Consider the following 21,488-nt stretch of genomic DNA (forward strand, 5'->3'; position numbering starts at 1 on the left):
GTCCTCTTCAAGAATAAAAGACGAACAATTGTCTGCTTACTCTATTCCGCTGATTGTTACTTAGCCAATACCAGATTTTTTTGAAGATTACTGCTTTGTAATATAGGTTGAAATCTGGAACTAAGGCTTCCTTCCTTCACATTTTTTTTTTCCACTAATTGCATTGATATTCTTCATCTTTTGTTCTTCCAGATGAAATCATTGCATTTTTTCTAGCTCTTAAAAAATAATTCTTTGGGCCGCTAGGTGGCGCAGTAGAGCACCAGCAGTAAAGTAAGGAGACTCAGACACTTAAAGCACTTCCCAGCTATGTGACCCTGGTCAATTGACCAGGGCAATTGGGCAATTTACCCAATCGCCTCAGCAAAAAAAAAAAAAAAAAAAAAAAAAAAAATCTTTACTAGTTTAATTGGTGAAGCAGTGAATAAGCCAATTAGCCAATTAGCTTAAGTAGAATTATTTTTATTATTTTGGCTAAGATTACCCATGAGCAATGAATATATCTCCAATTGTTTAGAAATTTTTATTTCTGTGAAAACTTTTTTAATTGTGTGCATATAATTCTTAGGTTTGTCTTGGCAGGTAGAATCCCAATTATTTTTGATTGTCTGTTATTTTTATTGTAATTTCTTAATCTCTTCCTGCTAGTTTTATTGGTACTATATAGAAATGCTAATGATTAATATGGGTTTATTTTATATCCTGAAATTTTGCTGAAGTTGTTATTTACTACAACTGTTGGTTTTTTTCAGTTGATGATTTATGTCCCCCTCCTCCCCCCCCCCCCAATTTATTATTTTACTTTACCCCGTAATCCAACTTGAATTCCTGTTTGGACAAATTCAATGACAATGAAGTTCTGTGTAAGTTATAATGGATTTCTAAACCCTGATCAACTAATTGTAAGGGCTATATGATACAATGGAATTCTAATATAATAAAAACAATTTAGATGGTCTCATAACTATTAGATATTTAAAATCATCTAATTCAGCGTCTTCATTTTAGAGATAAATCTCTTTAAGTTTAAGTGATTTTCTCAAAGTCTAGATAAGTTAATTTCAGAGACAGAATTAAAATTCAAAAATATTAAATTTCCAACTTTTGTTGTTTTCTAGCACAGCTTTTTCAAAATTCATCATAATAAATTTTGATCCAATTTCATTGATAACAATAGTAAAAAGTTCTTACATAAAGCTTTAAAATTAACATTTTACATATAATTCCTCAGTTCAATCTCACCACCTGGAGGGCTGTTTTTACAGATGCGAAGATTAAAGGAGAGGTTAAAAATACTAAGTGTATTGTGTATGAGGCAAGACTTAATTCATGATCTATATGGTTCTTTAAGCATGCCATCAAATCATTTGCAAAGAGTGGTAATTTTATTTCTTCACTTATTCCTTCAATTTCTTTTCATCTTATTGTTATAGCTAGCATTTCTAATACAATATTGAATATTAATATTCACGCTTGATCTTATTGGGAATCATACTATATATAGCATTAAGCCTTTCATAAAAAGTGTGAACAAAACTAGACTTAAAACACTGAATCAAATGTGATATCCTTAGAGACCTCCCACCAAGTTGACATTAATTCAGTAGTCTTTAGGTAGCAACCAACCAACCATTCAACTTCTCCAAAAACTCCAACTTTATTCTAAAATAACTGAGCATTAGTCAAACTCTTACACCTTTTCAATTAGAAAAATGATTTGAACAGGAATGAATTAAAAACATTTATTAAGTTATCAATGTGTATCAAGGACTTCACTAGTTTACTAATTATTAGAGTTTACAATTTTAAGAAAAAAAAATAAAACAGAAGACAGAAGAAAAACAATAAAAATTCTCCAAATGATCTTAGTTTTAGTCTTTTCTGGGATGGACATGGCTAGGAATTCCAATTTGGTTATCCAGCATATTAACTATCCTTCCCATAATTCTAGATTCAGCAAATCTGATGAATTGCTTTTGTCTTAAAAAGAATTATTTTGGCATATTACTTAAATGTGTGCTCAGATACAAAAATATTATATAGATTTGTTTATTATGTAGCACCATATAAAGCACTTTGCCTCATATCTGTCTGAGGTAGGTAGTACATTTATTTCCATTCAACACAGGAGGAAACTGAGCTCCAGAGAACTGATGTTTATGTTATACAAGAGTTTCAGGACTAAGACTTCAACCTCAATTTTTCTTGAACACATGTCCAGCATATTCATACCAAAATACCCTGGCATAAATAGTAGATATAATTAATTGAATGGGCCTTGTCCTCAATACTTTCAGCATTCAGACTAAGCAAATACATTGCGAGGGCTTCCTATTAGCTTTTATCATGTTCTGGAAATACATGAACTTGCCAAGAATGAGTTCCTGGAAAATCTTTATTATTCTACATTTAAATTGTGGCCTGTGAGTTAAAAAAAATAATAATAAAACTAATCTTTGCTTTCAAATTGGAGATCCAATGAACTAGGTGGCTCAGTAGATTAAGCCCTGGGCTTGTGGTCAAAAAAAACCCGAGTTCAAACTTGGCCGTGGGTAGTTAATAACTAGCCATGTGACCCTGGATAAGTCACCAAATCTCTGTTTGCATTAATCCATTTAAGAAAGAAAGGGTAAACTACTCCAGTATTTTTGTTAAGAAAACCCACAGATAATATTGGTGTTCTATAGTTCACAAGGTCAAAGAGTTGAATATGACTGAATGACTGAACAGTTTTCAAATTGTAATCAATATAAATGTCAATAATTCCATAGTTCAGAAATACAAAAGCCAAACTTCGTTTTTTGATTCAAAAATCACTGCAATTTTTTCTGCTTCATATTCTATTTTGCATTATACCACAGGCAAGCCCAATTCTATCAGTTTATAACAATTAATAGATTATAACTATTTTGTTTAATGAATCATTTACTCAATACCTAACTAGTAGCTACTATCTTGGGAAGCTTTTAACATATTCATCCAGCACTTATTGACCTTAGGGAAATAAATTATATTTACCTTTTGAAACAAAATAACTTTTTGAAAAAAATGCCCACTTGCTATATATCCTACAAAGACTTAGTTTTTTTCCATCACAAATTATGGGGAAAAAAAATTGAAGATGAAGACCTTCAGCATTTGGCAGAATATAACACAGTAGATGCTCGATACATTGTTTGCTGTTAAAGCATATCTAAACAACTGTTTTACACTGACAGGCACTAATATTTCATAGATTATTTAGCTAAGATTATCATGTGGCAGAAAGAATTTGGAAACCATTAATGTAAAAGGAAATTGAGTATAACAGCATAACTATGTAAGATAAGCATCAATAATCCTACTAAAAGGATCAAAGATCTAAATCTATTGACTATTATCATGGCTTGAGTATGGAAAGAAAATTATGAATCCAAAAAATAACAAGTTTGACTAATTAATGGGAATTGGGATGAAGTGTCCCATTATTTGAAATCTACCTTTATTTTTCCTATTTAGTCTGTAAAATTTAGTTGTGCATAGTATCGATTCCTGCCAAGGCCAATCTACTTTACTGTTTTAGTGATTAATACTTGGATTTTTAAAAATCAATTCTCAAAGTGAATATTTAGCCAAATTCTTGGTTAGTATGCTATGAAAGGAAAGAAATTCATAATGAATCAGATTTTTAGTAAATTTTTTTCTTTATAGAAAGGTTATTTACAATAGTGCCTCACCTTTACTCCTCCATCCTCCCCCCCCCCCAATTTTTTTTTTTTCAGAGAAAAGAGTAATGCATTAGGATTGTGAGTTGAGAAAATATAAACACAGAATCACAGCTGAGTGGGATATGTGCTATTTTACTGTTAAATCTGACACATCTAAACCAAAGCATTCACAATACTTGATATACTTTTAAGGGAATCATATACAATAGTCTTAGACATAACCACAGAACAAGCAGAACAATTAAAACTACATAAGGCCTTAAAATATATCCACAGTGTGTATTATTTCAATATTCAATCATTTACAAATTAGACTACATACCATTAATTTTATTTGCATTTTCTTTCATAATTTTATTCAGGCAAGATTCATCCAAGGAAAAGGCAACTTACAGTTTTATTTTTCTGCAATTTTTTTTAAACTACATTAGTTAATACAAAAGTGTTAATGTTCTCTCTTTTCTTTCTCTTCTACTAAGGAGTAAATTAGTAATATTCTCAGATGGCAGCCAAAACCAAGAAGTTCTATACTTAAAACAGCCAAAGGAAACCTGAATGGAATACAGCAGTGAATGTGCATGTGATACTGAATAAAATAAACCTAAATGAAATTTCAGGTTTCCATACTATTAAGAGTACTGTATTTCTACACGATCATTCAAAGTTAAAAAAAAAAAAAAAATGCTGCGCACAATAAATCATTCTAGAAATTCTAACATCTTTGAAACTCCTAATATGAGAATTTAGGTAACTGCCTCACAGTACTGACCTCATGACTCAAAGTCAGTTAAAATTTAGTGTTATCTAATGACTTTCCCTTTATAAAGTAACCAGTTGGTAAATTATTACATGGGGGACAAAAATGAAGCCTAACACTGTAATGAACAAAAAGAGAAAAATAAGACTAACCATTGGGATATATGGATACAAAAATGGCAACAAAATACCTTTTAACCATTAACCCTGCATAACAGAGTCTAGTTCAACTCTACACTTGCACATTTCATGGTGTTTATTACCATTTGTTTTAACATTGACTATTTGCACAGTTTTAGATGTATGGGTTTTAAAAGAATATTATATTAGTGCAACAAGAATTAATACACTGAGATGTTTAAAAAATATTTATAAATTCGTTTCTGGTATGTGAAAGCATTTGGCAATATTTTTACAGCATTTGATTTTTTTATAGAATTAAAATTTCTTACAGTACTCATCTTGGTGGTTTTTGTTTCTTAAAAAAAATTCACATAAAATATATAAATTACATAGCTTAACTGCATGATACTGTTATTTCCAGTTTTTTATACTGATAATTAAAACCTTCATTAATTCTGTTAACAAATCATACCTGTACATTTATGAAGGCAACTAACATGATTTGAAAACAAAACCTTCAGGTTTTAAGTTATTTACCAAGGTGCCCAGTTCAGCATCAAAACAGAACACAGTATGTAAATCTACAAAGAAATTTACAAATTCACTAGTTCATGTGACACAAACTGTTTCAATCGTTCAAGGTACTGTCCATAAAGTTCCACATCATTGTGACCTGCTCCTTCAACCCAGAGAGGCTCCACAGGTCTTTGGCAGCGTTCAAATAATGCGAGGCCATGTGAAAAGTCAATGACTTCATCTTCAGTCCCATGAATTATTAACACTGGTGAGGTTATTTTAGAAACTTTGTCAATGCTGCGAAGAAAAGGGGAAAAATAAGCTAGCTATACAAATGAGCAATGGACTTTTTGCTATAAAAGATGGGAGATTATTCAGCCGTTTACTAAAAATGTCACTGAATCCATTCAGACAAGTTTTTTTCTTTTTTCCTGGCTTTAGAATCATGGTATACTTTGAAAGATAAAAGAGTTAGAAGACCTGGATTTGAGCCATGCCTCTACCATTTACCAACTTTGTGAACTAGAGAAATATACTGCACATTACTGGGTCTTAAGGGGATAGTTCTAATATGCTGTGAAAAAACAGGTTTTTGCATTTTTAATTAGACTAGTATACTGTATTTATATTACAGCTTTCTTCATGAGGCAGAATACTGACAAATAAAACTATATATAAGATCACTTCTGTTATACCAAAAAGCTATTAAAGCAGATTCTTACATCTGGAATTTACATATCAGAAACTAATTTTTTTGGTCTAAAGAAAAAATGAACAAAATACCAAGAGGGAAAAAAAAAATACACACACACACACACACACACACACACACACACACACACACCCCTTCCCCTGAACTACATGAGGAAGCTGAGTATTACCTAATTCTTGCTAGAGGATCACTCAATAAATGTTGCTTCCATACTAAATTTCTGGTGAGAGTGATCAAAGGCAGGCTCACAAAACTTGCACAATAAGGGAATAAGTAACTGAGGGATTATTCACATTAGCAGGCAACTAAATCAAGAACTATGCAATATAGGGTTGGATGGTCAGAATAGCAAGTCAAGTTAATAGAGAGAAGACACTTTTCCTGTCCTCTTTCTTCCCTAGTATCCAGTCTTCTTAACGTCTTTGGGAAGTTAACAGATTATTTGGGATACCATATTTAGAGTTACAGGGTAATAATTAGTAAAGCAATTATTTATTGAGGTTCTGAAACAGAAGTGATTAAATAGATCTCTTTGGGTCACTCACTACTGCCAAGAACTTGAACAGATTCAGGATGTAATAGTGTTGTTGCTAGATCATTTCATATTTATGTTCTTGTAAAAATTTCAATGTATTCAGAAGTAATATGCTTTTTGTTCTAACCACCATTATATTTGTCTTTGAAGAAATGTTATCAGAAATAGAAAAATGTTTTTTCCAAGCCATTAAAAAAAAAATCCTTTTTTGTCTCTAAAACTATTACTTCAACAAAAATATTTTCACTGTTTCTTCTTCCCCCAAACTATCAAAAAGTATAAATAGCCAATATTTTCTATTTTAAAAACAAGTTTCTACTTAGATCTTAGATCTACTTAGAACTTAGATCACATTTCTTTACAAAGTTATTCTGATGTGAATAAGGTTCATGGTCTGAATAAGTTTTGTTTGTACTAAACTCAGGAAAATAAAAATGTTTAAAAAAATTTTTTTAATCAAGTCTGTTGTATTATAACAATAGTAATAGATAATATTTACAATGTTTTAAAGTTTGCAAAGCATTCATGGTATCATCTCACTTGATCCTCACTTCTAGTATAGTCTTTTTACAGGTGAGGAAATCAAAGTTGAAGAGAGGTTAAGGATTAATTTAGGGTGAGAGGATTTAAATTCATGTCAACTTAATTCCAAGTGTGCTGTCTATACCATATATCAATGTAATTGGTGTACTAATACAAAATACTATCTTCTCTGCAACTCATAGAGACAACTATTTATATAGCTATGTAAAGTTACACAGTGTCCAGGACACTGAGAGAATACCTTGCCTAGAGTCACAAAGAGTCAGAACCCACATTTCTTCACTCCAAGACAGGCTTTTTCTCAACTATGACATACCATTTCTTTTTAAAAAGAAGTTTTAAAGCTCTCAGTTTTAGAACAGAAATTCATATTCTTGCCCGGTAGTTTTTGGCAAATATATTAGTCTGTCCATTGATGAATCAGAAGACAAAGATGCTAACGATTCCTTTGATGTATATAAGTTGGTCTAAGTAGCACAAAAGGATTTTCTTCACTCCCTACATAACACCTTAGCTAAAGCATACATATTTAACTTAAGTTCCACCATTCCTCATTCACAATGACAACTTAACTGGTGGCCTACTCATATTCCATCAGCTTCCTCCTTTAAAGTCACCAGTCTAGATAGTTCATTTTTAAAAGAACCTTTCTTTGGAGTGATTCTGCTCCCATACGGAGTCACTGGCTTTTGGCTTGTCATTCACAAAACACTGTGTCACTGCCAATGGAAAAGAGGAGAAAGATTGAAATATGACAATTCTTCCCTCTTAACAAATCTTTCTTTTTCATAGTATACTAATTTTTCCTAAATGCTCTAAAGACCTAGTAAAAAAACAGCACTCTTTCTTTGAAAGTCTAAAAGAGAGTATAGTTGTTGAAAAATGTAAAACTGGGTTACTATAAAATTATTGCTATGACAGTAGTAGTTTTTGTGGGATAAAATTAACTTTCCCACTAATTTACTCACCATTTATACCAAATGTAGTGAATATCCAATATGACCTGAACAGGTAATTTTATATTATTGTTTTACCCTGAAATCCCCCCCCCCCCAAATATTAAATATAAATAGTTTTGAATATTGCCACTTACTTTGGGAATGCATCAAAGCAGTAGGTCTTCTTAGTATCTGGAAAAGCTACCCTCATTCCTGAGGTCAGAGGGGAATGAAGAATGACAGCAGCACTCTCATAACGAGCAGCAAGATCCACAGATGGTACTGTTCCTATACTCTGGCCATATATAATCACATTTTCAGGGCGGATACCATACCTGTGAAGTTCAAAAGTTAAAAAAAAAACACATGATTTTTTTTCAAACAATTTGTATTTGTCAATAAGTATCATAAATGCTAGTTATAGAAATTCAGGGTCATTTTTAATTTTCCTTCTCTATCTAGTCAGTTGCTTAATCCTGTCAATTCTTATCTCACCTAACTTAATTCCCTATGATCATCTAACTAGACTATTTGTAACAACACCCTAAACTGATCCTCCAACTGTTTCTATGCTCCCAAATAATTTATTCTTCATAAAGTACTTCCTGAGGCATAGATATGACTACACTATGAAAAGCAAATATTACAAATTTTTTTTTACCAAAAAAAGTTAACAACAAAAAAGAAAATTTACAGTCAGAAAGAAATTTAAGAGAGCCATCTACTCTAATCTTTTTTTGTTTTCTAAATGAGGGAATTCAGACCAAGAGAAATTGATTTGCTGAAGGCTATAATTCAGGTTCCAACTTCACTGTCAAATCAAGCACTTTCCATTATTCAATGAAATAATGTTTTAGGACACTACTGATTTATCCAGGTAACCCTTGTCATTGATAATGGAACACGTTAAAAAGATTAAAAAATGATTATAAATTACTTTTTTTTGACTCTGTATAATCTGAGGTACATGGGTGAAATAAGGAAATTCTATGAAAGCTCTTCACAAAAAGGAAAAAGGTATTCTTTGCTAATTATGAAATACTGAATTCTATCTCCAATGTATTCCCTAAATTCACTGTTTTACCAGAAAAAAATTTTAATATAGGATATATACAGAGATACTTTAGTATTAAGAGATAAGCATGGTGCTATATTCAACAAATAGCTTTTATAAACTGAGGAATTATTTTTTGCATCCTTGAGTTGGTAAATAAAATTTAAAATTTAAAGAAGTTATGAGTAAACACTAAGGCACAGGACTGGAACTATGTTATGATTTAACTACTAATTCTCCAGATACAATGGGGCCTTGAGTATATGTATGCAGAAGAAAGGAAAGGCAAATAATACCTAACCATAAGATCCCCAGGCATGAAAATTTCTTTTAAGTGTGATTTCAATAGGGACAATCGTACAATTAGATTTACTGGACTAAAAAAACTCTCATGATCTCTTTCCTCTCTATTCCTTTCCGATTCCAATCAGCCAAAAAAAAAAAAAAAAAAAAAAAAAAAAAAGTGTTGCCTAGAAATAAATGATGTGCCTGAAAATTCAATGGCAGAATCAGAATTTGTATTTTGGTTTCAATATGCTTAATTAATGAAACTATGCTGTTATTTTTACATAAAATTAACTCTTATGGAGTAAAAACTTAAAGACTATTGTAAAAAGAACAATGGGAGAGAAAAACAAAAACACCAAATTGGTGTGGGAGTTAGGAGATCTGACTTCCCATCTTTGTTAGTAACAAACAATCATACAAGTTACTTAACCTATCCTGGTTTTATTTCTTCCTAACAGTGGACTAAAGAATATGACCTGTGAGGTCGCTTTTTTAAATTATAAAATCCTGTGATTTTATCATTCTAAGGGCTGAAAGCAAATTTAAAACACTCATAATCAATCTTCCAAATTACGGTATAAATTAATTCAATATGATGTACAGGGAACAGAAAAAAATCGATGATATTTAAAATCCCTGATTAAAGCTCAAAGTATCAACTTGAAATTTTATCATTTAACTCCTCTCCTATATACAGAAAAGCAGTATGGCATAGTGACTGGAAAATTATCGTTTAAAACACTAAGATGCATTTCAAGTCTTCTCTCTGTCATTTCTTGAGCTAGAAAAGTTACTTAATTTCTCAGGGCTTGAAGGCAATCTTTTAAAGACTAAGTTAGAAAAGTGATGCCAACCAACCTGCCTTAAGGATTTTCTTCACCTGGAGTTTGTCCTTACCACTGAAATCATAGATTCAGTTTCCTTTTCTAATACATAAAGTATATATCACATTATATTCTTACTTAATAATTAGGGACACAAAATGTAGACTGATAAAATATATTTTATAAATTGCCACAATTTAGAATAAATGAGAGGTCTCCAATAGATAATGTAATTTATATAACCATTTAATCACTGAATATTCCTATAAGAACAGTAAGATTTGCCTTTTATTTTAGTTGCCTATCTAAACAATGAAAATCTAATGGCTAGAGAAAATGTATAGACCTCCTTATTAATTTATTATGTTATGTACAACTTTAAAATTACATTTTCTTTGGAATATGAATAAAGTAACTAACAGATATGTATGTTGGGGAGAGAAGAGGGAAGTAATCACTAAGAACTTTACAAATTCCTATTTTTTTTTTGTTGTTAAATTTGAGAATGCTCATTTCATCTTGACCAAACTGGAACTGCAATGGCCACACATGAAGACTAATTTAAATAATGATCAGATCTCGAGTTTTTTCCAGTTGAGTCAGTTTGTTTCTCCTTAGACACCCTGAAAGTTCTACACACCCCCACCCACCCACCCCCATATTGGTCCCAATCTTATGCAGACTCCTGTCTGAGAAGTCCTACTGGAATTCTGAAATCCCAAATTCAAGTAATCTACCAAGCCTCCCTCAGTAATAGAAACACTAGGCACATGCCACCATTCCTGGTTTCTTATGTTTTAGGAAAACTAAACAAATATTTAAACTGGTCTATCATGTTCAAGGTATTTAAAAGTTGAGTAAATCAATTAATTCAAATTTACCTTGTTCTAAGAGCCAACCACGCTGCATCAACATCTGCATAAAGGTTCTTCTCTGTTGGTTTCCCAGAACTTGCTCCATATCCAGAATAATCATATGAAAATATATTGCAATTAATCCTTGAACCCAGTCCTATGTAAAAACTGCTCATTTGACCAAGGTCAACAGCATTTCCATGTGAGAAGAGTAAAGTATATTTGGCATTGGGTGAGCAACGCACAAACATACAGGCAATCCTGTTACCTTTACTGGTTCTAGTCATAAAACATTCAATAGCATCTTTTTCTCTGGAAGAATACTGCCAGTCTGCTCTTTCTGAAAGATGTAGGGTCCAACGACTTCCACTTTCATCACACATCAGAGTATAAGTAGGGTCAGGTGGTAAAAATGCTAATTTAGAAGCAATTTTCCCTGGGCAGGGTGGACAGCAGAAGAGGCAACATAGTTCACCAAATGAAAGATTATTCATGTTCCAATCTATAAAAGAAAAGGAAAAAAAAAACAAAAACCCAACAACTTTTCAATCATTAAATATGGGATTTGTATATCATTATATTGGAAGAGTTTATAAAGACAAGAACAAAATAACTTGCTGCAACATTTATGGTTTATGTTTTATATATTTATATTTAGGGTTTATGGTTATAAGGGATTCAGGCATGTGTGATTTTTAAGAAATAGAAATTCTATGAAAGAATGGTTGGGAAAATTCCCTTGGCAAGGTCACATTTAAGTGAAAAGGTCCCTGCTTTTTGAAATTTATAACAAAAATGAATAATATCTAATTCACAAATGTGGGGAATAATGAACAATAACCACATGAATAACACCATAGAGCTTTAAGGTTTACATTAAAATACTTGACAGTCTAACACTGAATATAAGCCTCATAATACTCTTGAGGCAAACACTAAAAGTATTACTCTCATTTTTTGATGAAGAGAAAATTAAGGGACTAGCTTATAGTCACAGTTATTATGTTTCCAACTCCAGTACATAATGGATATCATAGAAAATCTTTAACATTTTATAGTTAATCTTAATATTCATAAAATAAATATTTAGATTTTGGGGAAAATATATGACCAAAATAATATAGAATGTACAACCTTAATCAATCATTTAGAATTCTGTACACCTTAGATGGGATTGACCTTTATAGAAAGAGTAGGGAATGTCTGGTCTGCAGGCCATTTAAGGTCTGCTAAATCACAGGTGATGATGCACTGGAAGCTAGATAACAATAACTTCCCACTACTTAAGTTCTATAAGCTGATAATTTTATATAGGCCTCAAATAATATCCAAATGGCCTTGACAGGAAAAAAGTTCCCCACTCCCGTTTTACAATTTTAGTCATATTCATTTGTGTCAAATTTATGGCAAAACTTATTCCAAGTAGGACATGTGTGTGTTACTATATTAAGAAGATATCTAGAAGTTTCAAATTAGCTGGAATGTGATAGATATATTTTTAAATTTCCATGTAAAGTATCAATTTCTTAAGAAGCAGAATAAAACCTTTTTCCCCTTAAGTTTCTCTTTTTAATCCTTTCTCTTGTACTAGTTACAGGATAAAAACAAAAAATAAACCAACTAGAAAAACTCCACCTAAATTGTAGCTTCTACTTCTAATTAGAGCCCACCTTTAGTAAGCCTTAAAAAGATGCCATTTGTTCCCAAACCAATAAAACTACTTTTATAGAATGACTGAATGAGTGACCTATACTAGAGATCAGAAATGAGACTTAACTTGTTCAAGATGGAATTAGCTGGTCATAAAATGTGTACTTTTCTTAAATGTTAATTTAATAACAGTGAAAAGGTATCAGAAATAAGTTATATAGGGATGCCATGAAAGTCTTAAATTAGCAAATACTTTCTCAGAGTGTGTGCAGAGTAAAGGGAAATAGAGGCCAAGGAAGATCCTAAGCAGGGGAAATCTCGATCAATCACAATCATGGTATAAATTGTTCCTGGATCTCCTTGTTCCATTCACTCCACATCATACCATACAAGCCATCCCAAGTTTCTCTTAACTCTGTCCCTTCTTCTCCCCCAAGTCTATCTGATATAATAAGACCTTCCTAAGCCCATAGAGAAAATCATACACAGAGTAAACATTTTCTGAGCATCAATTTTTGTAGGCATTAGAGATAATAAGGAGTTGAAGAACGATATGGATAAAAGGATAGAATGTTAAGTCTGCATATTATCTTCTGAGCTGGTCAGAGAAGAGAACTGATAGCTGTGAAAGCTCCTAAAAATATTTCTAAATGCTGACTTAATTGGTGCCCTATTTCCTTCTTTTTTCCCTAAAGCTCTCCAAAACTTGTTTTGGTTAATTCCCTTCTCTATTGTTATCCACCCTTCTTTCTACTTTCTCAATTTGTCTGTACTCTTAAATAAGCATAAAATTATTGAGTTTTCTAAGGATTTTGAGATCAGAAAGAGACAGGGCTCTATGAAGGAATAAAAAAGAGAGAAAGGGACAGTTACAATCAATCTTAAATCCATAGCACTGACTTCTTTTATACCTTATCTCAGAAATTAATCAAGTAAAAAAAAATTTGATAAATATTTTTAAAATTAAATCTACCTTCAAATTGATTAGATCTGCATATTATAGTGCACCTCCATTTATTTCTATTCTTTGTTTTGCTTCAACTCACTGTGGTTTTGATAGTAAACCATATTTTTCAGTCTTCTAAAGTGTGTTATTGCTGTTAAGATTTGATGGGAGCAATATAGCATTTCCACTTCTATTATTGTCTGCTTTCATTTTTGTTTTCCTTCTCAGGTTATTTTTACTAACCTTCTTTCTAAATCTGATTTTTTTTTTGTGCAGCAAGATAACTGTATAAATATGTATATATATATTGTATTTAACTTATACTTTAATATAGTTAATATATATTGGACTACCTGCCATCTAGAGGAGGGGTGAGAGGAAGGAGGGGAAAAGTTGGAACAGAAGATTTTTGCAAGGGTCAATGTTGAAAAATTACCCATGCATATGTTTTGTAAATAAAAAGCTATAATAAAAAAAAATACAAAAAAAACTTTGGCGTGAGATACTTTCTTGAAGTCTTCTTTTTGATTCTGAACTCCCAGGTCCAATCCTAAACCATGTCATATTTCATCTCCATTACCACCCAATTTATTGTGATTTGTGTCCAACTTTTTGTGATCTCACGGATCTTACCATACACTGGATTTTCCTGGCAGGGGTACTGAAGTGGTTTGTCATTTCTTTCTCTATTAGATTAAAGCAAACAATGCTTATGTGACATGGCCAGGGTCTTATAACTACTATTATATGAGGCAGGATTTTACATCCACTGAGCTACATAGCTTCCCTACTATCCTAATGCTTTGTGGTAAATTCATGTTCAAAGAAAGCCATTTCCTTCCTATCCCACAGATTTCTCTCCTGGGGTTCAGGCCAACTTAGGAGGAATTTTAGAATTCATTTTGTTCCCCTTTTTACAGATGAGTAAACTCTGAATCAAACTGGGTGATTTATTCAAGATGGCACAGTCACAGCTGTTTCTACTACCTCTACCGTTCAATATGGACAGTAGCTATGCTTATTTATGGCAAACTCAAACTATGACAGAATGAGAAAAAAAAAGACTCAACAATACTGTTGAGGTCAAAAATGGGACCTGAATGAGCACTTACAATTGGGAAGATAAGGGAGGTTCCCCTCAGGCTTAGAGAAAATATAGATAGCCGAAGACAACTTTAAGACAATGGTTTTCTAGATATGGTCTTAGGCTCAAAATTATCTTCCTCATGTAGCCCCAGCCTAAAACAAGAAAAAAAAAATCAATCAATATAAGCAAGTTGTACCTAGCTGGTTTAAGAACTTGTAATTTCTATCTTTATATAATTTATAGCTTGACGTGTCCACATATAGTAAAACAGTTCTCTAATTGATAGAGCCAAGATGAGAGGAAAAATAGTAAAAAGGAATACCACCCACAGGGAAAATGCAAGTAGAGAAAGATAACTTTAATCAAATGATATCCCTGAATCCTCTGGGCAGAAATGAAATGAAATCATTGGTAGAACTCAGAAGTTTTCTATTTGAATTATTCTGGATCCCTTTTGTAACAGATTCCTTAAAAATCTCTTCTAATCCTGTTGCAAAGTTTAGTGAGTAATTTAGGCAGAATATAGAAAGATCAGGCTATATGCAAACAAGGAGTTGAAGTAGGTTCTAAGGTACTGCAGCTTTCTTTTTATGTCTCAAAATCTCCAAGGTTAGAGCCATGCATTTTGGCTCCATGGACATTCTATCCATGGACTATTTTGGTTGCTTGTGGTAAACATATATTTCCATTTCTACATTAGATAACACCTACAACATATGAAAAATATGACACTTGATAATGGATGTGGCATAAAAATATTTGTAAGACTAAGCATTCAGTTATTAAATAAGTATAAATGACAAGGCATTTTGTTTTGATAAAAATTTTGCTATTATTTCTAGTGGTTGTTGGTTAAAAACAAAGCACCTTAAAAGTAAATAAATTCTGTTTAAGTATATAAATTTGGATATACTTTTTAAAAAAATAAGCTTCTAGTCATAGAAGATAGAGAGCAAATATCAGAGGCAGGAAGATGTGAGTTTAAATACTGCTTTTGACATGTAGCTTGGATAATTCTGAGCAAATCTAGACTACTTTTTGAAACTAAAAGTGGCAGAGAAGATATATTCATAGAGGGAAATCTACATCAGAAGCTCCCTATACCAATGAATTCAGAAGCTTAATGTCTAACATTTTTTTTTTAATTAAGTAGTTTGCTATAACATACTATAACTTGATCTATAACACTTAGATTCAAATCTTCTGCCAACAGTGTGACAATGTCCCACAGACAATTCAGTACGTTTCAAATAGAACTGATTTTCCCCTCTACAACATCCCCTAGCTGACCAAACTTTTTTTTTTTTTTTTTTTTTTAACAGCTTTCAAAGTTACTAGCAACCAGATTTCCAGGCTTGTAACAATGTTAACTTTGTTTCCTCTTTTATCTAATCTTCTGCCAAAATCTACTATTTACTTTGCTGAAAGTTCAAAGAAATTTCCTAAAATAAGTGGCAATTATCGAAATGTTTGCCCTTGCTAACTTTTTCCTATTCACTGACAAAGATTAAAACAGGTAGGCCAATGTAAAAAAAAAAAAAAAAAAAATCCTCCTTAAATACTATTTCTTTCTCCTCTCATTTCCATATCAATTCTAATGTTTAAAAAGCAATGTATTAAAGAATCTTCCTTCATCATGACTAGTTATGAAAGTATTTTTTCTGTATCAAGTCTAAACATTCTACCATGCTTCTGATAAGAAAAGGCAAAATTAAGGTAATAATGCTTGTGTAGATAGTAAACAATTACCCTCAGATTAAAGCCATGTAACAACAGATTCATTCTTAATGTGTCTAATCTCCACATAAAACTCAATTCTGGCAAAAAGTTAAATTTAATCTCAGCACTTTCAAAAACTTTATACATTTATTTCTAAGTTCAAAGTAAATAATCTGGACAGGTTTTGTTTTTTAAATAACGAATCCCACATTCTGTAATGAAAGCCAATTTCATAGACCTTCATTTAGCTGAAGATAAAGTTAATTGTGATAAGGTAAAATCAAATCAAAACTACTAAGCAAAACTATTTCAACACTAGACAGTTTTTAAGAACTCACCTGTTAGAATTCTTACAAGGTGCTAAGTCAGTGGAATTGAGGAGACAATAGTTAAATCTAATTTAGCATTGATTTAATCCTACAACAAATAATGGTTTCCTAGTGATGTAATGATTGGAGTATACTCAGTGTGAAGGATATAAGCAAGAAGCTCTCAGGGCCAAAGAGCACTCTGGGAGATTGAGAAGGCAGGATTCAGTTGGGCAGAACTAAGAAAGACAGAAGAGGTGGCAGGCTGTCCTGTGGAGAACACTGAAACCAAGATCTGGAAGGCCTCCAGAAAGCTAGCCGAGTTCCAAATGAAGGAAAGAGAAAATAAAGGATCTGGACTTTAACAGCTGGCTGCATTTGAGGTGATTATTACTCTGAACTGAAACTAAGGCTGCTTCCAGAAGCCCCTCAAAAAAACCTGCTCCCAGAGAATGATTAAACTTTAGAGAAGAGAACACTCACCTTCCATGAAAGCAGGTCTATTTTCTGGTCTTTGTATCCCCGTTACTTAACACAATGCTAAGCACAGATTAATCACTTAATAAATTCTTAATTAAAAAAAAAAATTCTTATTGATCAATTCACAAACCATTTTCCAGTGCCATTCTTCATTTCAAAACTAGCTCATTGATTAAATTGTGCACCACCTCTTAACAAAAGCATCAAAGCATCAGGTAATCCTTAGACACTTGAAACCCATGTTCAGTTTTTTCTTAGAAATTTTAAGTTGTTATTCAATATCTTTTTAATTTAATATGTTCAAAATTTAAAAGTTTTTTGCACAAACAAAACCAATACAGCACAAAATTAGAAGGAAAGCAGAAAGCTGGAGAAATTTTTTACTGTCAGTCTTTCTGATAGAGGCCTTATTTCTAAAACAGTCAAAATTTATAAGAATATAAGACATTCTCCAGCTATTCCCCAATGATTTTTAGAAGTCAGCTGTAGTCACATGAAATAATGTTCTTGAAATTAGTACTCATTGGAGAAATGAAAATTAAAACAATTCTGAGGCACCAGATTGGCTAAAATGACAGGAAAGAGCTAATAAACTATCAAATCCTTTGATCCAGCAGTGTCTCATTAGGTCTGCATCTTAAAGGAGATTACAAAAGACAAGAAAAGGACCCACATGTGCAAAAATGTTTTTAGCAATTCTTTTTTATGGTAGCAAAGAATTCAAAACTGAGTGTATGCTCATTAACTGGAGTCTGAATAAATTATGATAAATGAATATAATGAAATATTATTGTTCTATGAGGAATGATGAGCAAGCTGATTTCAGAAAAGCCTGTAAAGACTTACATGAACTGATGCTAAGTAAAGGGAACAGAACCAGAACACTGTACATAGTATAGTAACAGCTCTTCTCAGCAATATGTTGATTCAAGACAATTCCAATAGACTTGGGATGGAAGATAATCATTTGTATTCAGAGAGAACTATGGAGATTGAATACAGATCACCTTTTTTTGGTTTGTTTTTTTCTCATAGGGTTTCCCTTCTGTAATGATTTGTCTTTCACAAGACAAATAGTATGAAAATGTTTAAAATGATTGTACACATACAACCTCTATCATATGGCTTGCTATCTTGGGAAGGAGAGAGAAAAGAGAGGAAAGAGGAAGAAGTAAAAATTTCAAATTCAAAATGAATGTTGAAAACTATCTTCATATATAATTGGGAAAATAAAGTATTATTGAATAAAAAAAGGGGGGAAAGAAATTTAAGTTCTGATAGGTATCCTTTTTCCAAATAAGCTTATTTTATGCACATTAAAGTTATTTTCCTCGAACATTGGACTCTAGCTGCCACACTGCCATTTGCGCCAGTCACCTGTCTTGTAAATATATAAGTATGCAAATAAATTTGGTTTTAAGGTTACTTAACCAACTAACACCTGCAACAAGCTTCTTCACTATTCATTTATTTTCTTTTAATCTTAAAGAAACTTGAAACTTTTGTGTAAATGGGTTGATTTATTAAGAAGAATGAATTTTTGACTGCAATCTTCATTCCATGCTACCTATCCCTGTGAAACTTGTTTTCTTTTAACTGTTTGCAAATCACAAAAAGTTGGTGTAACTTTGCTTTTTAAAAAAATGTAGCTTGACAGAGGAGTATGCAATACAGTAGTAGAAGGCTGGAAAGACAAAGTGATAGAAGGTATGATGTATATGAGGAAAAGTTTGAAGTTTATTCAGATGGCAGTATATAAATTTAGATCTTCAAGGAAACAAAGATAAAAGATGGAATGAAAGATTAGTGGTCTGAAAGAAGTGGGTATAGGAAGACCTGTGGGTAAGCTATTATGGTAGCGTAGGCAAGTAGTCAGAGAGCAAAGGAATATTGGATGAGACACAAAGAAATGTTAGAAAAGTGTAATTATTGGACTTGGTAACTGATTCCCTATAACATGAAAGGAAAGAAAGAGTCTAAGAAAATTCCAATTTTCTTATTGTGAAATATTTCATGAATAGTGAAGGCACACACACTTTAAAAAGTTTAAAAAGGAGGAATAAAGTGGAGAAAAAGAATGAGCTTGATTTTAGACATGATGGGTTTCCAGAACTCAGAAAATATTTCAGGACTGAAATTTCTGATTTGCTTATCATTTTCTAAGAGATGGTAATTGTAGAATTTTGAAGGACAAAAAACAAAGTTGTTGAGAGAATACTCAAATTAAATGCAAATTATTTTATAAATTTAAATAAGTCAGAATGAACTGAACATTATCATTCCAAGGGCCTATATCATCATGTCCAGAAGTACTCTTCCTTAAAGTGTAGGAAACAGATGACAATTTAACATTCTACTTTCTAATAAAGTATAAGTTGTGATACAAGATATTAATGTATGCAAAATTCAAAGTCAAGTTCTCAAGGATACTGCTCTCTAGGAAGGGAGAAGAGAATAAAAGGAAGTAATTGTTATTCAGTTTTTATTTGCATACCACTCTATGTGACTCCAAGGACCCTTCATTATCTTTTAAAGTCTGTCCAAGTTCATGTTTATTGTGACATTATCTATTCATTTCATCCTCTGCTGTCCCCTTTTCCTTTCAATCTTTTCCTACATCAGGATTTTTTTTCAATGACTCCCATCTTCTCATCATGTAGCCAAAGTTTAAGAAAGAAAGAAAGAAAGAAACGAAACGAAACGAAACAAACAAACAAACAAACCTATTGGAAAATGCTATTCAGGAGCACGGAAATAAAACTCATGTATCATGAATTTTTTCTCCTAGAAAAGAACAGGATGGTGCTTATTGAGACAAGTTTTAAATAACATCTTCAGAAATAAAGTTATTTTATTCAACAAGACATTGCAGAATCAGAGACATTATTAAGCATTTAAAAGAAAAATGAGAAAGCAATGAAGAGCTCAAACCAGTTATATTTAAATAAACTAGGTACCTAAATAAAACAGGTACTAGAAAACAGAAAAATGACAAACATATAAATCGATTGCAATTTCATACAGAATTTTTAAGTGATACAAATCAATTGCCATAAACAGGTAAAAATTCTTAGCTCCTCACTTACTAGATATTCCAGTTGCCTGCAATTTCAGAGTTATGGCAACTAAAAGCAAGATCAATTTTGAAAATTTAACTCATTTGTGAAATCTTACATGTTAAAAAAGATCACAAGACTTCATAAAATTGTGAGCCTGTAGAGGGGGAAATTTTTTTTTTAAAAGTTGGATCCAACTAAGCAAAGTCACCTTGATGGTATTTAAAGATGAAATTAAAGGACAACAAATGAATGAAAATATTATAAGAATTTTTATACTTTTCATACTACAGAGTGTTTGTAGAAATGTCACTACAAAGAACTATGATAGGAAAAGAGCTAAACTATTATCAAGTAGACCCAGAGGTCATGACAGAAGTTATATATATCCAAGTGTCTAAAGAAAAACACCAAAGGCTTAGAGAAATTAGACACATTACCCAAATTGGTGTTATCAATATATAAAAACCAAACAATGCATGATGAAGTTATTAGAAAAGTAGAATTCACATATTTAAAAAAAAGTGTAAAAATGTAAGATCACATCTTTACCATTATAGAACTGTTTCAAAGATGTAGAGAATGTTGTGCTTAGTACAAAAAACAGCTGATGCTAAAAAGCTAAATGCTACATAAGAATATTCTGCATCAAAATCATAAAAGATTCCTTGAAAGAAAAATTTTAAAAGGTAAAGCTTATTTAGTGAATCTCTGATAATTAATGCCAAGCAAAGAATCAAAAAAAAAAAAAAAAAAAAAAAAAAACTGGTTCTTTTAATAATCTCACACTTCTATATAAAAATAAAGCCCTAAATTTTAAAATCTAATATTCTTTTGGCAGTTTTACTTTCTTTTGGCTGTTTACTGTTTATTATTCTCCAAAGAATTTAAATTGAGAATTACTCAAAAGAGAAAAGAGATAAAATGAGAGTTAGCTCACGTGTTTCAATAGTATCTGTTGTATCAAGAAAAAGCAAGGAAGACTCTCAGAATACTGGGTTGATGCTCTAAAATCAGCTTATGAGAGGACACAGATTAAGTTGATCAGACTGTTTAAGTATTGCCAGATAGGACTTGTATTGGTAGAGTAACACCTGTATCACTGAGATCCCAATTCATTTATGTATTTTTATTAAGCAACTTGAAAATGGCCATAGTGCTTTGATCAATAAAATTTTACTAGTATCAAGGAATTTTGAGTTAAAAGAGAACTCACAAGCCATCAAGTTCAGATCTTTTAAAATTTTTTCATTTGCAACCTCCTTTTCACTGAGAAATTTTTACATGACCCCAGGTATATAAAATAGATAAGCAAATCAAATATTTAGTAATAACTATAATTTTGTGACCTCCATACTCAGTTACACAATCCTATATGGGAGAGGGGTCATG

At 31.8% G+C, this 21,488-nt stretch overlaps 1 protein-coding gene across 2 annotated transcripts in view; it reads right to left on the minus strand.

The window, feature by feature from the left end:
- Nucleotides 1-3,822: 3,822 nt before the first annotated feature.
- The window catches only part of ABHD17B (abhydrolase domain containing 17B), a 28,402-nt gene continuing 10,736 nt past the window's right edge, over nucleotides 3,823-21,488 (minus strand). Inside the window, exons 2-5 of one of the 2 annotated variants that reach the window (XM_031943682.1) lie at nucleotides 14,559-14,685; nucleotides 10,878-11,352; nucleotides 7,986-8,165; nucleotides 3,823-5,399 (exon numbers count right to left, since the gene is read on the minus strand). In XM_031943682.1, the coding sequence (XP_031799542.1) occupies nucleotides 5,180-5,399; nucleotides 7,986-8,165; nucleotides 10,878-11,344 (867 nt within the window). In that variant the 5' untranslated portion in view covers nucleotides 11,345-11,352; nucleotides 14,559-14,685 and the 3' untranslated portion in view covers nucleotides 3,823-5,179. The remainder of the gene's footprint in view (nucleotides 5,400-7,985; nucleotides 8,166-10,877; nucleotides 11,353-14,558; nucleotides 14,686-21,488) is intronic. The other variant, XM_031943683.1, reaches the window with a different exon arrangement.

This window comes from Sarcophilus harrisii, chromosome 1 (genome assembly GCF_902635505.1).
Source record: "Sarcophilus harrisii chromosome 1, mSarHar1.11, whole genome shotgun sequence".
Classification (NCBI taxonomy): domain Eukaryota; kingdom Metazoa; phylum Chordata; class Mammalia; order Dasyuromorphia; family Dasyuridae; genus Sarcophilus; species Sarcophilus harrisii.